Source organism: Eumetopias jubatus, unplaced genomic scaffold (assembly GCF_037043125.1).
Source record: "Eumetopias jubatus isolate StellerSeaLion01/CBP00866 unplaced genomic scaffold, mEumJub1_p1.0 scaffold_9, whole genome shotgun sequence".
In the NCBI taxonomy this organism is placed as follows: Eukaryota; Metazoa; Chordata; class Mammalia; order Carnivora; family Otariidae; genus Eumetopias; species Eumetopias jubatus.
Genome location: NW_028274815.1, coordinates 121,196,013 through 121,209,621, shown reverse-complemented (window position 1 = coordinate 121,209,621; position 13,609 = coordinate 121,196,013). Strand labels below are relative to the sequence as shown.

At 41.5% G+C, this 13,609-nt stretch overlaps 1 protein-coding gene across 1 annotated transcript; it reads right to left on the bottom strand.

The window, feature by feature from the left end:
• Window positions 1–2,522: 2,522 nt before the first annotated feature.
• LOC114223230 (dnaJ homolog subfamily A member 1) lies at window positions 2,523–3,943 on the bottom strand. The gene has a single exon (XM_088026773.1). The coding sequence runs from the start codon at window positions 3,859–3,861 to the stop codon at window positions 2,668–2,670; it is 1,194 nt and encodes a 397-aa protein (XP_087882899.1). The 5' UTR covers window positions 3,862–3,943; the 3' UTR covers window positions 2,523–2,667.
• Between the last annotated feature and the right edge of the window lie 9,666 nt (window positions 3,944–13,609).

The following is a 13,609-nucleotide window of genomic DNA, read 5'->3' as shown; positions in this document are numbered from 1 at the left end:
CTGTTAGAAGAAAGTGCCTCCCAAAATTTTAAAGGAAGAAAGACTTATATATGTACAAATAAGGGTTGATACAAAAGGGATGGAGAATGACTGTAAAGATGAAAATTATAAAAGGTTTTATAAACGGAATCAATAAGGTAAGAAGTTGTTTGAAAAAAGAAAGAAGATTTAAAAAAAAAGACAAGAAAAGAAAAGAGAGAGAATGTGATCAGGCAGGAGACTAGAATAAAGCTATACACTAGTGATTTAGGGTATATTTTGATCTGTTAGACGAAACTATATCAAAATTTTAAAAAGAGAAGAACTTAAATATATATGCCAAAAATAAGGGTAACTAATATGAAGGGATAACATATGACTCTAAAAATGAAAAATAAAAAATGTTTTTTTTTAAAAAGGGGATTGATAAGATGTTGGTTGAAAAAGGGAAAAAGAAAAATTAAAAAAAACAGTTAAAAAATTAAGTTTGAAAAACTAATGAATCATGGGAAAAAAAGCCTTGAATTCTATGTGCAGTATTCCCCTAGCGCTGGAGTTCCCCCGTTCTCCTGGATCGGTAAACTTGGTCTTGGCTTACTGGCTGTTCGTGCTGATCTTCTGGGGAGGGGCCTGTTGCCGTGGTTTCCAAAGGTCTTTGCCGGAGGCGGAATTGCCCCACCCTTGTCGGTCCGGGGTAAGGAAGCTGCTCGGGTTTGCTCTCAGGAGCTTTTGTTCCCTGCAAGCTCTCGGTACAGCTTTGGAGGACCAGGGTGAAAATGAGGGCCTCCCAATCTCCACCCAGAGGAGCTTAGAACTCGGGGCCCCACTCCTGAGTGTGTCCCCAGAAAAAAGCAGTCAATCACTCCTGTATCCCCGGTCTCCGGCCGCACTCCGTGCTCACCCGGCCTGTGACCGAGCGTTGCTATCTCTGGCACCCGACCCCGTGTGGAGTCCCCAAACCCAGCAGATCCCTGCGGTGCGCTCCCGCGCCGCTCCTCCCAGAGGAGGAAGGGGAGTCTTCCCGGCTCTGCTGCTTGTTGGGTCCCTGCTGGAGGCGCAGTGGCCCAACTGGGCCGCGGATCACAGTTTATGGCAACCCCGAGCTGAGAGCCCGCGCCTCGGTTTCGTCTCTGCAGCTGGCTTCCCCGCTCCGATCCCTGGGAGCTCTGCCGCACTCAGGCACCCCCGGTCTTTCTGTGACCCCGAGGGTCCTGAGCCCACACTGTCCTGCGAGGTTTCCATCCCCCGCTTAGCCACTGGAGTGACATCCCTCAGCTGAATCGACTTCTAAAAGTTCCGATTTTGTGCTCCGCGGCTCTAGCACTTGTCAGAAGCGGCTGCCGGTGCCCGCCCCCCCCCCCGCCATCTATCCTCCCGATATCGCCTCGGATTCACTTCTCCGCACGTCCTACCTTCCAGAAAGTGGTCGCTTCTCTGTTCAGAGAGTTGTTGCTACTCTCTTCTTCAGTCTCCTGTTGAGTTCGTAGGTGTTCAGAATGGTTTGATCCCTATTCAGCTGAATTCCTGAGACCAGACGAAAGCCAGGTCTCCTACTCCTCCGCCATCTTGCTCTGCCACAAGCCGACCATTTGAAAAAGACTGGGAGAGTTTCCTAAGGTCACTATAACAGAAAAAGAAATGTGTCCAAGGACATGGAAGGCAGGGGTGAGTTGCTGCTTGCCACTGCTGCCAGGAAGATGCCCTCTAGGACTGTACTTCTCAGACTTGAACGTGACCATGATGCATCCAAGGACTTATTTAAAATGTAAACTCTGATTCAGTAGTTCGGGGTGAGGCCTGAGGTTCTGTGTTTCTAACACACTTCCAGGTGCTGCTGGTGCTGCTGGCTTGAGGACTACACTTTGAAAAGCAAGGGTCTGGGAACTGATGTCTAAAGGGTGACCAGAAATTATCCGGGGTGAAATGGGCTTCCTAGTAGAGGAAAGGACATTTGCAATGTTGCCTATGTAAGAAACTCCATGGGTGACATAAGGAACTGCAAGCATCCACATGGTCTTAAAATAACCTATGTAGGGATGGCGGGGTGGCTCAGTCGGTTAAGTGTCTGCCTTTGGCTCAGGTCATGATCCCAGGGTCCTGGGATCGAGTCCCGCATCGGGCTCCCTGCTCCGCGGGAAGCCTGCTTCTCCCTCTCCCTCTGTTGTTCCCCCTGCTTGTGTTCTCTCTCTCTCACACAAATAAATAAAATCTTTTAAAAAACTCACCTATGTACATGTTATAGTTAAATACAGGTGTACATAACCCCCAGCATTGGGGGTTAATGAGGGCAAGGATGAACCACAATTTTTACATAAGGGCAAATTCAGGAAAAAGAAAGCAAAACTTACAGATCATGCATTTGAAAGAAACTGTGTTTTTTGTTATTGTGACACAATATTGCCAACCACAGTTTAGAATTCCTGTACTTCTTTTTTCATTTGAGGGTCAGGTAGAGATGAGGAGAACCATAACCTCACCAGCAGGTATAGCACTGACCAGAGTACCCGGACTAGGAACACTTTTTTTTTTTTTTTTTTAGCTTTTATATTTGAGTTTATTCTTCATTTAAAACACTACTATAGTTGAATATTAAAACAAAAACAATAGCAAGTAGTGAGCTATGATTATAGTCCTTCACTCATTCACTACTGCATATAAAATGCCAGCAGTGTTTTTTCACTGGCCCCATTAAGAGGTCTGACACTGAACACCACCCCTGGGATGATGTTCATCATCCTCATAGGCTTCCCCATTGTAATGGCGCCGTCTTTCCTGATTTGGATCAAAGTCCACCAGTTCTACCTGGTCCATTTCATCAGTCTCTTCTACTTCCTTCCTCTCAGGTAGGAGTTTTTCCAGCAAAGAAAGTTTATCAGGAGAGAGAAAGCCATTCTCAGGAAAGTTTACCTTAAATTCAATGATAAGGCGACCCTTCTCATATGGTCTATGGTAAATTGGCATGCCTTCATTTAGCACACACTTGATATCTCCATGCTTGACAATTTGACCTGGGTGAGAGGTGATGACGATGGTTCGGTTGTCAAGAGTAGATATTGGCTTTTGAAAGCCACACAGTGCTTCAACCAGCTGTATGTCCATACACATGAAGAGGTCTTCTCCTCGCCGAGTAAAAACAGCGTGGTCCTTCTGATCTAAAACAATGATAATATCTCCTGGTTCCAGTCCTGGTTCTTGGTCTCCTTCACCATGGAATGTTATCTTCTGGCCGTCCTTCATGCCTTTGTCAATATGAACTTCTAGAATCTTCTTCTCTCGAACTATCTTCATCCCATTGCAGCTTTTACATCTGTCTTTGGGACTGATCCGTTCCCCATGGCCCTGGCACTCCATGCACACAGACTGAATTTGCTGAACCATTCCAGGTCCTATCTGATGAATTCTTATTTGCATTCCAGTACCTCGGCAATTGGGACAACATTCGACTGCTCCTTTCTTACCACCTCGGCCTTCACATTTATCGCAAATCACATTCTTTTGCAGAGCTAGTTTTCGTGTTGCACCATTATATAAATCTTCTAAGGTTACTGAGAGCTGATGCACAACATTTTTACCTCTCCTTTCTCTCTGCATCCTTCCTCCTCCTCCAAAAAACATATCAAAGATGTCCATGGGGGAGCCAAAACCACCACCAGCTCCACCTTCTTTAATTGCCTGTTCTCCTCCTTTGTCATATAATTCCCTTTTCTTTGCATCAGAGAGTACTTCGTAAGCTTGAGAAATCTGTTTAAACTTCTCTCCTTCATTTGGATTCTTATCAGGGTGGTACTTCAAGGCCAGTTTCCTGTAGGCCTTTTTCAATTCCTCTTGGGTGGCATTGGGTTTGACCCCCAAAACATCATAGTAAGTGGTTTCTTTCACCATTTTCTACAGCCGGTGAGAGGGCCGAGGCCGGTGTGGGGGAGCGGGAAGGGGCGCGTTGCTGGGTGCAGCTCGGGCAGCCGCCGCTGCTCCGCGTCTCACCGAGCGTTCTGGAAAGTTCCCGGACTAGGAACACTTTTATGTGAGCTGAAATCTGAGTGAGTTTGGAAGGAGTTGTGGGTTGAGAAATTTGAGGGTGGGGTGGCACATTTTGTGTCAAGACCACAAACTAGCCTCCCACGAGGTGATTTGTGGGTGCTGGGGAACAGATTTTGAAAAGAGGGGAGGTTCTAACTGAGTCACAAAGAATGAGGTGGGGACAGAGAAGTGGAGGCAAAATCCTAAGGGAAGGGCTGGATTTCTTTCTTCACCCTACCTGTGGAGGAAGGGAGGACTACCCTTCAATTTGTTTTTTGTTTTTTTTCCAATCAGTGTTTCTCTTTCTCTACCCATCCCTCCAACCTCCTCCACCGCCCTGAAAAACAACAACAAAAAAAACTTTTATAAGTGTGGTGAGCACAGTCTAAAATGCCACATCCCAGGGGCAGCCTCAGTTTGTGACTCAGCTCCGTGGTGAGGACAGAATTCTAATTCCCTGTTTGGCATCAAGGATATGGGAATTGATTGGAGTTTTGTGGCTCTGGGTGGATTTCCCAGTACACCAACTTAAATATGTGGAACCCACTGACTGAATATTCCTATACTTTTCATTAGCCAATGCTCTCTACTAACTACCTTCACTGGAGGTACAATTATGATTTAAATGCTGAGTAGATGATTGTACCTCAAACTAACCTGGTTCCTGACATCAAAGAGCTTACAGTTACAGTTTCATATATATGGTGGACTGAATCATGAAACAGCACTGTTTGCTCCTAACTGAGGTTGGGAAGTTCATTGTCCAAACACCTTATTCTCACTTTGGTCATAAGGAAGGAATGCAAAAGTTGAGCTTGTATGGAGAGAATGGGTTCCTCATTAAGACGATGAGGGCATGTAGCCCATCCCAAGCCAGATCCCGGGGCCCAAAAAGCATTTGCCTGTGCTGACACTGACTCGGCGCTGACCACCTTCTCCTGGGCTCCCCGGCAAACCATCTTCTTCTGAGAGACCATCAGTGGATATGCCCATCTGTTATTTCAGCTTTCTGTGGTGCAGTGAAGAGAACCCAGAACATGGAGTTTGAAGCATTTTCTTTTCTCAAAATATGGTCTGTAATGTACTGCAACAGACTCATCTCAAATGGGGGTCCCACGCTCTCATATAAATGAGCCAAAGATGCATCTCTATATTGGCCAGCACTTCAGATTCATTAGCTCAAAAGCCTGTCAGTGTCAAATCCAAAGTTTTAGACACCAAATTGTTTTTAAAATGGTCCAAAGTAGCAGATTTTTCACTATTCAGAATCTGTCTGCTTTGCATAACTCCTGGAAACCTCATCTGATAGCTGGTATTCATTGGGAAGATAAGACCTTGTAGTTATAAGGCTCCAAGTCACTGCTGGCCTCTGGGAAGCTCTGACCCAGGGTCCCTCTGCCTTGCTGCTGAGACAGATACCACCTAGACACTCAAGCCCCTTCTCAACTCCCTCTCCCCTGGGTGGTTCCTTTGCCTCTTCCCCTTCTAGATGGTGGCCCTTTGAAGCCTCTGGATGGTCTCATGCTATGAGGGTCTTCGCCTCACATGCAACCCTATGCAAGTGCTACCCAGTAAAGCATGTTTTGTATTACTGACTTTCATGGTTGTACCTTTTCCCTTAATGAGCTCCAAATCCCTTGGACCCCTACATACTCCCACCTGGAAGTATATGGGAGGTGATGGCTGGAAATGTAATTTTTATAAGCTTCCCCATGTAATGATGATAATGATGATGATGATGATAATGATAATGATGATGGGCATGAACACACACACACACACACACACACACACACACACACACATAGAGGCATTAAAGTTTAAGAACCACAGGTCAGAAAATTTGACTTGGATCCTGCCTCTGATTTTGAGATATTCCCTTTCATTCTTCAAGCATCATTTTCCCTGTTGTAAGGTAAGAGGATGATGTTGATATCAGAGAGATCTGTGAAGATAAAATGAAATAGACCATGTGGATGTGATTGGAACAATGGTGGACACATGGTAAGTTCCCCACACATAGCTGTGGGGTCTGCAGCTTTCTTCTTGTTCTTTTCTGATGCTTTTTGGATCTAGTCTTTGTCATTCTAAAGTATTCTCTTTTTCAACCTGCCCTTTGGAAATTGTGGGCCTTGTCAGTCTATGGATTTGTGTGTAGATCTCATTTGACATACTGCTATGCCTACCTGACTTTAAGTCTTTTAATTTCCTGTCCCTCTGCTATGAGATCTCTCTGTAACTGCATTATCCAATGTCATAAAGTGTCTGAGAGCAAGAGTTAGATGACAAATGCTACACAAGGTACTTTTGTACTGTATTGTTACAGTCTTTATTGCTAAATTCAGATGGGACCCAAATGCTATTTTTGTATAAGATTTTGTTCAGTTCCACTCCACTGTCTGTTGGATATTCTGGTTTAGTTAAATACATTTTTCTCCCTTTTTGCTTAGAATCATTTACTGAAATATAATTTTTTTGCTGAGTTGTTTGCAGTTTTGCATGTAAGTTTTTGCTCTCTGGGGACATAGTCAATATACAGCCCGAGGCCCCAGTGAATGGTGAGAGAGATGTGTGAAATTAGGGTTGATTTCCCAGTGATGGCTGCTCACTGAGATCATTTACCAAAGGTGCCTTGTGCACTGTGGAAATCTTTAACCCCCTATTCATGTGTCTTGCTTTCTTCGACCTTGAATGCTCTTGCCCAAAAAAGATGTCTCTGATGGATAGATAGAGGTCCTCTATCTCCTCTCTACTGTTCACTGTCCTCTAAGTTTTAAAAGAAGCCACAGTATGTGCCAAATATATGCAGAGAATCAATAATAATTATTTTTTCTTCTAAGATCAATGCCAGGGACTGATGTAATGAAAACACATAAACAAAGTCATATGTGAATTTGACTTTCATTCCATGTGGCTTGAATGGGGGAAATGATAATACAACTCTGGTTTTCATATGTTAACATTGGAAGTGAGTAACTGAGAGGAGACTCAAATGAGTCTGCTAGAAGAATGTCATTTGTGTGGTTTCAGGGGAATGGGTAAGGGAAAAAATAGTTTGAACAATTATACAGTTGTTCCAAGTGAGGACAGACAGACATAATACAAATATGGGACCTCAGTTAGAGAAACTGATTGGGTGGACACTATAGGAAGTGACCAGTAAAGAAGGATTTTAGGAGGGATAATTCTTGAAACTCGACCAGCCAAGGAGAAACACTCCACATCAACATTTTAAATGGAGACCAGATAGGCTAGTTAGCTTCTGGAAAAGCTGCCTATTTCACATTTCCAGTGTAAACTCTCAGGAATCTAGAGAGGAAAAACCAACTTCTTAAAGTCAAGAAGGACAAAGAAAAAGAAAGAATCTCACTTGGATTAGGTTCAGAGTAAAAATCTTATTGAACACATGCTAGACTTAACTTTTAAGGTAACTCATACATGGAAAAATAATATTTGCCATTGTGCCAAGGGCTTTGCATGGAGGATTTCATTTTAGCTTCACAAAAACCTATCTGGCCAATGAATGGCAAAGCAAGTGTTAGAAGTACCTTAGGGTAACAAAAAAAAAAAAAAAAAGGAAGCTAGTTGTGAGGTGCATATTATGAAAAAGTAAGCAAATCGCAGGAGCATGGTACCAGGTACACACAACTAGCCTGGTGTATCTACAGCATGGCACTTAATTAAACATTAGCTACAGGTTCCTCTTACATTTCTAATTTTGGGGAATCCAAATCAGACAGCCTGGATTTGAATCCTGGCTCGACCACTTACTAGTTCTCTGAACTTGAGCACTTTAATTTACCTTTCTAAGCTTCAATTCACCTGTCTATAAAATGAAGATAATGGTAGTACCTGCTAAGTAGCCTATTTAGAAACTGAAAGAAAAAGTCAATCTAAAATTTTATACTCAGTGAAAACAATCTTTTTAAAATGATGGCAAAATAGTCTTTTCAGATGAACAAATGTAAAAATAACTCATCACCAGGAGATTTTTACTGCAAGAAAGTTTAGAGTAAGTCCTTTAGGCCAAACGAGAATGATACCATATGGAAATATGGATCCACACATAGAATGAAGGGCATTGGAAAAAGTAACCACATGGGTAAATATGTAAGAGATTTTTCTTATATCTTAAATCTCTTAAAAGATCATTGACCCTGTGAACAAAAATAATAACAATGTAATGTTATGTTTATTACATACAATAGTGAAATATATGATAACAATATTCCAAAGAATGAGAGGGGAGAAATTTAAGTATACTCTTATAAGACTCTTAAACTATACATGCAGTGGCAAGATACCATTTAAAGATAGACTGTGACAAGGTAATAATGTATACCATAAACCCTAAAGTAACCACTGATTAACCAGGCAAAGAGCTAAAGCTAATGAGAATCCAAAGAAGGAGAGAAAGTGGATTCATTAAAAAATATATTCAATTAATTCAAAGAAAACAGAAAAGGAAGGAAAAGGGAAGAAAATTTAACCCTATCAATTATACAATTAAATGTCAATGGTTTAAATACCTCAATCAAAAGGCAGAGATTGTCAGATTGGATTAAAAAAGAAGACCCCACTCTATCCTGCCTACAAGGAAACAGACTTCAAATGGAAAGACACAAGTAAGTTAAACACAAAAGGGCAGAAAAAGATGTGACACATTAACATTAGCCAAAAGAAATTTGGAGTGGCTTAGTATCACACAAAATCGATTTCAAAGTTAATAGTAACAGGGCACAAGTTTTCATTTTATATTGGTAAAGTGGTTGATTCACCAAAAGGATATAAAATTCTAAGTGTCTATGTACTAACTATAGCTTCAAAACACATAGAGCAAAAATTAGCCAAGGACACCAGGGAGAAATAGACAAACCCACAGTTATAGTTGAGGATGTCAATACTCCTCTCTTAGAAATTGACAACACAAAATAGATAGAAAATCAGTAAGTATAAAGGAGATTTGAATAACACTGTCAAGCAAATTGACCTAATAAACATTTATAGAACACTCTATTTACTAGTTGTGTAATACACATTATTTTTTAATGCATTCAGAATATTTACTGGGATAGACCAATCCTGGGCCAAAAAGAAGTCTTTTTATTGTTATGTTAATCACCATATTACATCATTTGTTTTGGTGTAGTGTTCCATGATTCATAGTTTGTTCATGACACCCAGTGCTCCATGCAGAATGTGCCCTCTTTAATACCCATCACCAGGCTAACCCATCCCCCTACCCTCCTCCCCTCTAGAAACCTCAGTTTGTTTTTCAGAGTCCATCATCTCTCCTGGTTCATCTCCCCCTCTAACTTGCTCCCCTTCATTCTTCCTCTCCTGCTATCTTCTTCTTTTTCTTTTTTCTTAAAATATGTTGCGTTATTTGTTTCAGAAGTACAGATCTGTGATTCAACGTCTTACACAATTCACAGCGCTCACCGTAGCACATACCCTCCCCAATGTATATGACCCAGCCACCCCATCCCTCCCACCCCCCACCACTCCAGCAACCCTCAGTTTGTTCCTGAGATTAAGAATTCCTCATATCAGTGAGGTCATATGGTACATGTCTTTCTCTGATTGACTTATTTCACTAAACATAACACCCTCCAGTTCCATCCACGTCATTGCAAATGGCAAGATCTCATTACTTTTGATGGCTGCATAATGTTCCATTGTGTATATATACCACTTCTTCTTTATCCATTCATCTATCGATGGACATCTTGGCTCTTTCCACAGTTTGGCTATTGTGGACATTGCTGCTATAAACACCGGGGTGCACGTACCCCTTCGGATCCCTACATTTGTATCTTTGTGGTAAATACCCAGTCGTGCAATTGCTAGATCATAGGGTAGCTCTATTTTCAACAGTTTGAGGAACCTCCATACTATTTCCCAGAGGGGTTGCACCAGCTTGCGTTCCCACCAACAGTGTAGGAGGGTTCCCCTTTCTCCGCATCCCCGCCAACATCTGTCGTTTCCTGACTTGGTAATTCTAGCCATTCGGACTGGTGTGAGGTGGTATCTCATTGAGGTTTTGATTTGGATTTCCCTGATGCCGAGCGATGTTGAGCACATTTTCATGTGTCTGTTGGCCATTTGGATGTCTTCTTTGGAAAAATGTCTGTTCATGTCTTCTGCCCATTTCTTGATTGGATTATTTGTTCTTTGGGTGTTGAGTTTGATAAGTTCTTTATAGATTTTGGATACTAGCCCTTTATCTGATGTGTCATTTGCAAATATTTTCCCCCATTCTGTCGGTTGTCTTTTGGTTTTGTGGACTGTTTCTTTTGCTGTGCAAAAGCTTTTTATCTTGATGAAATCCCAATAGTTCATTTTTGCCCTGGCTTCCCGTGCTTTTGGCGATGTTTCTAGGAAGAAGTTGCTGCGGCTGAGGTCAAAGAGGTTGCTACCTGTGTTCTCCTTTAGCATTTTGATGGACTCCTGTCTCATATTGAGGTCTTTCAACCATTTGGATTCCATTTTTGTGTGTGGTGTAAGGAAATGGTCCAGTTTCATTCTTCTGCATGTGGCTGTCCAATTTTCCCAACACCATTTGTTGAAGAGACTGTCTTTTTTCCATTGAACATTCTTTCCTGCTTTGTCAAAGATGAGTTGACCATAGAGTTGAGGGTCCATTTCTGGGCTCTCGATTCTGTTCCATTGATCTATGTGTCTGTTTTTGTGCCAGTACCATACTGTCTTGATGATGACAGCTTTGTAATAGAGCTGGAAGTCCGGAATTCTGATGCCACTCGCTTTGCTTTTCTTTTTCAAGATTCCTCTGGCTATTCGGGGTCTCTTCTGGTTCCATACAAATTTTAGGATTATTTGTTCCATTTCTTTGAAAAAAGTGGATGGTATTTTGATGGGGATTGCATTGAATGTGTAGATTGCTCTAGGTAGCATGGACATCTTCACGATGTTGGTTCTCCCAATCCATGAGCATGGAACGTTTTTCCATTTCTTTGTGTCTTCTTCAATTTCTTTCCTGAGTATTTTATAGTTTTCTGAGTACAGATCCTTTGCCTCTTTGGTTCAATTTATCCCTAGGTATCTTATGGTTTTGGGTGCCATTGTAAATGGGATCGACTCCTTGATTTGTCTCTCTTCTGTCTTGTTGTTGGTGTATAGGAATGCCACTGATTTCTGTGCATTGATTTTATAGCCTGCTACTTGACTGAATTCCTGTATGAGTTCTAGCAGTTTTGGGGTGGAGTCTTTTGGGTTTTCCACATACAGTATCATATCATCTGCAAAGAGTGAGAGTTTGACTTCCTCTTTGCCGATTTGGATGCCTTTGATTTCTTTTTGTTGTCTGATTGCTGTGGCTAGGACTTCTAATACTATGTTGAATAGCAGTGGTGAGAGTGGACATCCCTGCCGCTCTCAGCTTTTCCCCATTGAGAATGATATTCACTGTAGGTTTTTCGTAGATGGCTTTTATGATATTGAGGTATGTACCCTTTATCCCTATACTCTGAAGAGTTTTGATCAAGAAAGGATGCTGTACTTTGTCAAATGCTTTTTCTGCATCTATTGAGAGGATCATATGATTCTTGTTCTTTCTTTTGTTAATGTATTGTATCACGTTGATTGATTTGCGGATGTTGAACCAGCCTTGCAGCCCAGGGATAAATCCCACTTGGTCGTGGTGAATAATCCTTTTAATGTACTGTTGGATCCTATTGGCTAGTATTTTGGTGAGAATTTTTGCATCCATGTTCATCAAGGATATTGGTCTGTAATTCTCCTTTTACATGGGGTCTTTGTCTGGTTTTGGGATCAAGGTAATGGTGGCCCATAAAATGAGTTTGGAAGTTTTCCTTCCATTTCTATGTTTTGGAACAGTTTCAGGAGAATAGGTATTAATTCTTCTTGAAATGTCTGATAGAATTCCCCTGGGAAGCCATCTGGCCCTGGGCTTTTGTTTGTTGGGAGATTTTTGATGACTGCTTCAATTTCCTTAGTGTTTATAGGTCTGTTCAGGTTTTCTATTTCTTCCTGGTTCAGTTTTGGTAGTTGATACATCTCTAGGAATGCACCCATTTCTTCCAGGTTATCTAATTTGCTGGCATAGAGTTGCTCATAATATGTTCTTATAATTGTTTGTATTTCTTTGGTGTTGGTTGTGATCTCTCCTCTTTCATTCCTGATTTTGTTGATTTGGGTCATTTCTCTTTTCTTTTTGATAAGTCTGGCCAGGGGTTTATCAATCTTTTTAATTCTTTCAAAGAACCAGTTCCTAGTCTCGTTGATCTGTTCTACTGTTCTTTTGGTTTCTAGTTCATTGATTTCTGCTCTGATCTTTATTATTTCTCTTCTCCTGCTGGGTTTAGGCTTTATTTGCTGTTCTTTCTCCAGCTCCATTAGGTGTAGGGTTAGGTTGTGTATTTGAGACCTTTCTGGTTTCTTGAGAAAGTCTTGTATTGCTATATACTTTCCTCTCAGGACTGCCTTTGCTGTATCCCAAAGATTTTGGACAGTTGTGTTTTCATTTTCATTGGTTTCCATGAATTTTTTTCATTCTTTAATTTCCTGGTTGACCTTTTCATTCTTTAGTAGGATGCTCTTTAGCCTCCATGTATTTGAGTTCTTTCTGACTTTCCTCTTGTGATTGAGTTCTAGTTTCAAAGCACTGTGGTCTGAAAATATGCAGGGAATGATCCCAATCTTTTGGTACTGGTTGAGACCTGATTTGTGACCCAGGATGTGATCAATTCTGGAGAATGTTCCATGGGCACTAGAGAAGAATGTGTATTCCGCTGCTTTGGGATGGAATGTTCTGAGTATGTCTGTGAAGTCCATTTGGTCCAGTGTGTCATTTAAAGTCTTTATTTCCTTGTTGATCTTTTGCTTAGATGATCTGTCCATTTCAGTCAGGGGGGTGTTAAAGTCCCCCACTATTACTATATTGTTGTCGATGTGTTTCTTCGCTTTTGTTATTAATTGCCTTATATAATTGGCTGTTCCCATGTTAGGGGCATAGATATTTACAATTGTTAGATCTTCTTGTTGGATAGACCCTTTAAGTAGGATATAGTGTCCTTCCTCATCTCTTATTACAGTCTTTGGTTTAAAATCTAGTTTGTCTGATATAAGGATTGCCACCCCAGCTTTCTTTTGGTGTCCATTAGCATGGTAAATGGTTTTCCACCCCCTCCCTTTCAATCTGGGGGTGTCTTTGGGTCTAAAATGAGTCTCTTGCAGACAGCATATGGATGGGTCTTATTTTTTAATCCAATCTGATAGCCTGTGTCTTTTGATTGGGGCATTGAGCCTATTTACATTCAGGGTAACTATTGAAAGGTATGAATTTAGTGCCATTGTATTGCCTGTAAGGTGACTGTTACTGTATGTTGTCTGTGTTCCTTTCTGATCTTTGCTGCTTTTAGGCTCTCTCTTTGGTTAGAGGACCCCTTTCAATATTTCTTGGAGGGCTGGTTTCGTGTTTGCAAATTCCTTTAGTTTTTGTTTGTTCTGGAAGCTTTTTATCTCTCCTTCTATTTTCAATGACAGCCTAGCTGGATATAGTATTCTTGGCTGCATATTTTTCTCGTTTAGTGCTCTGAAGATATCTTGCCAGTCCTTTCTGGCCTGCCAGGTC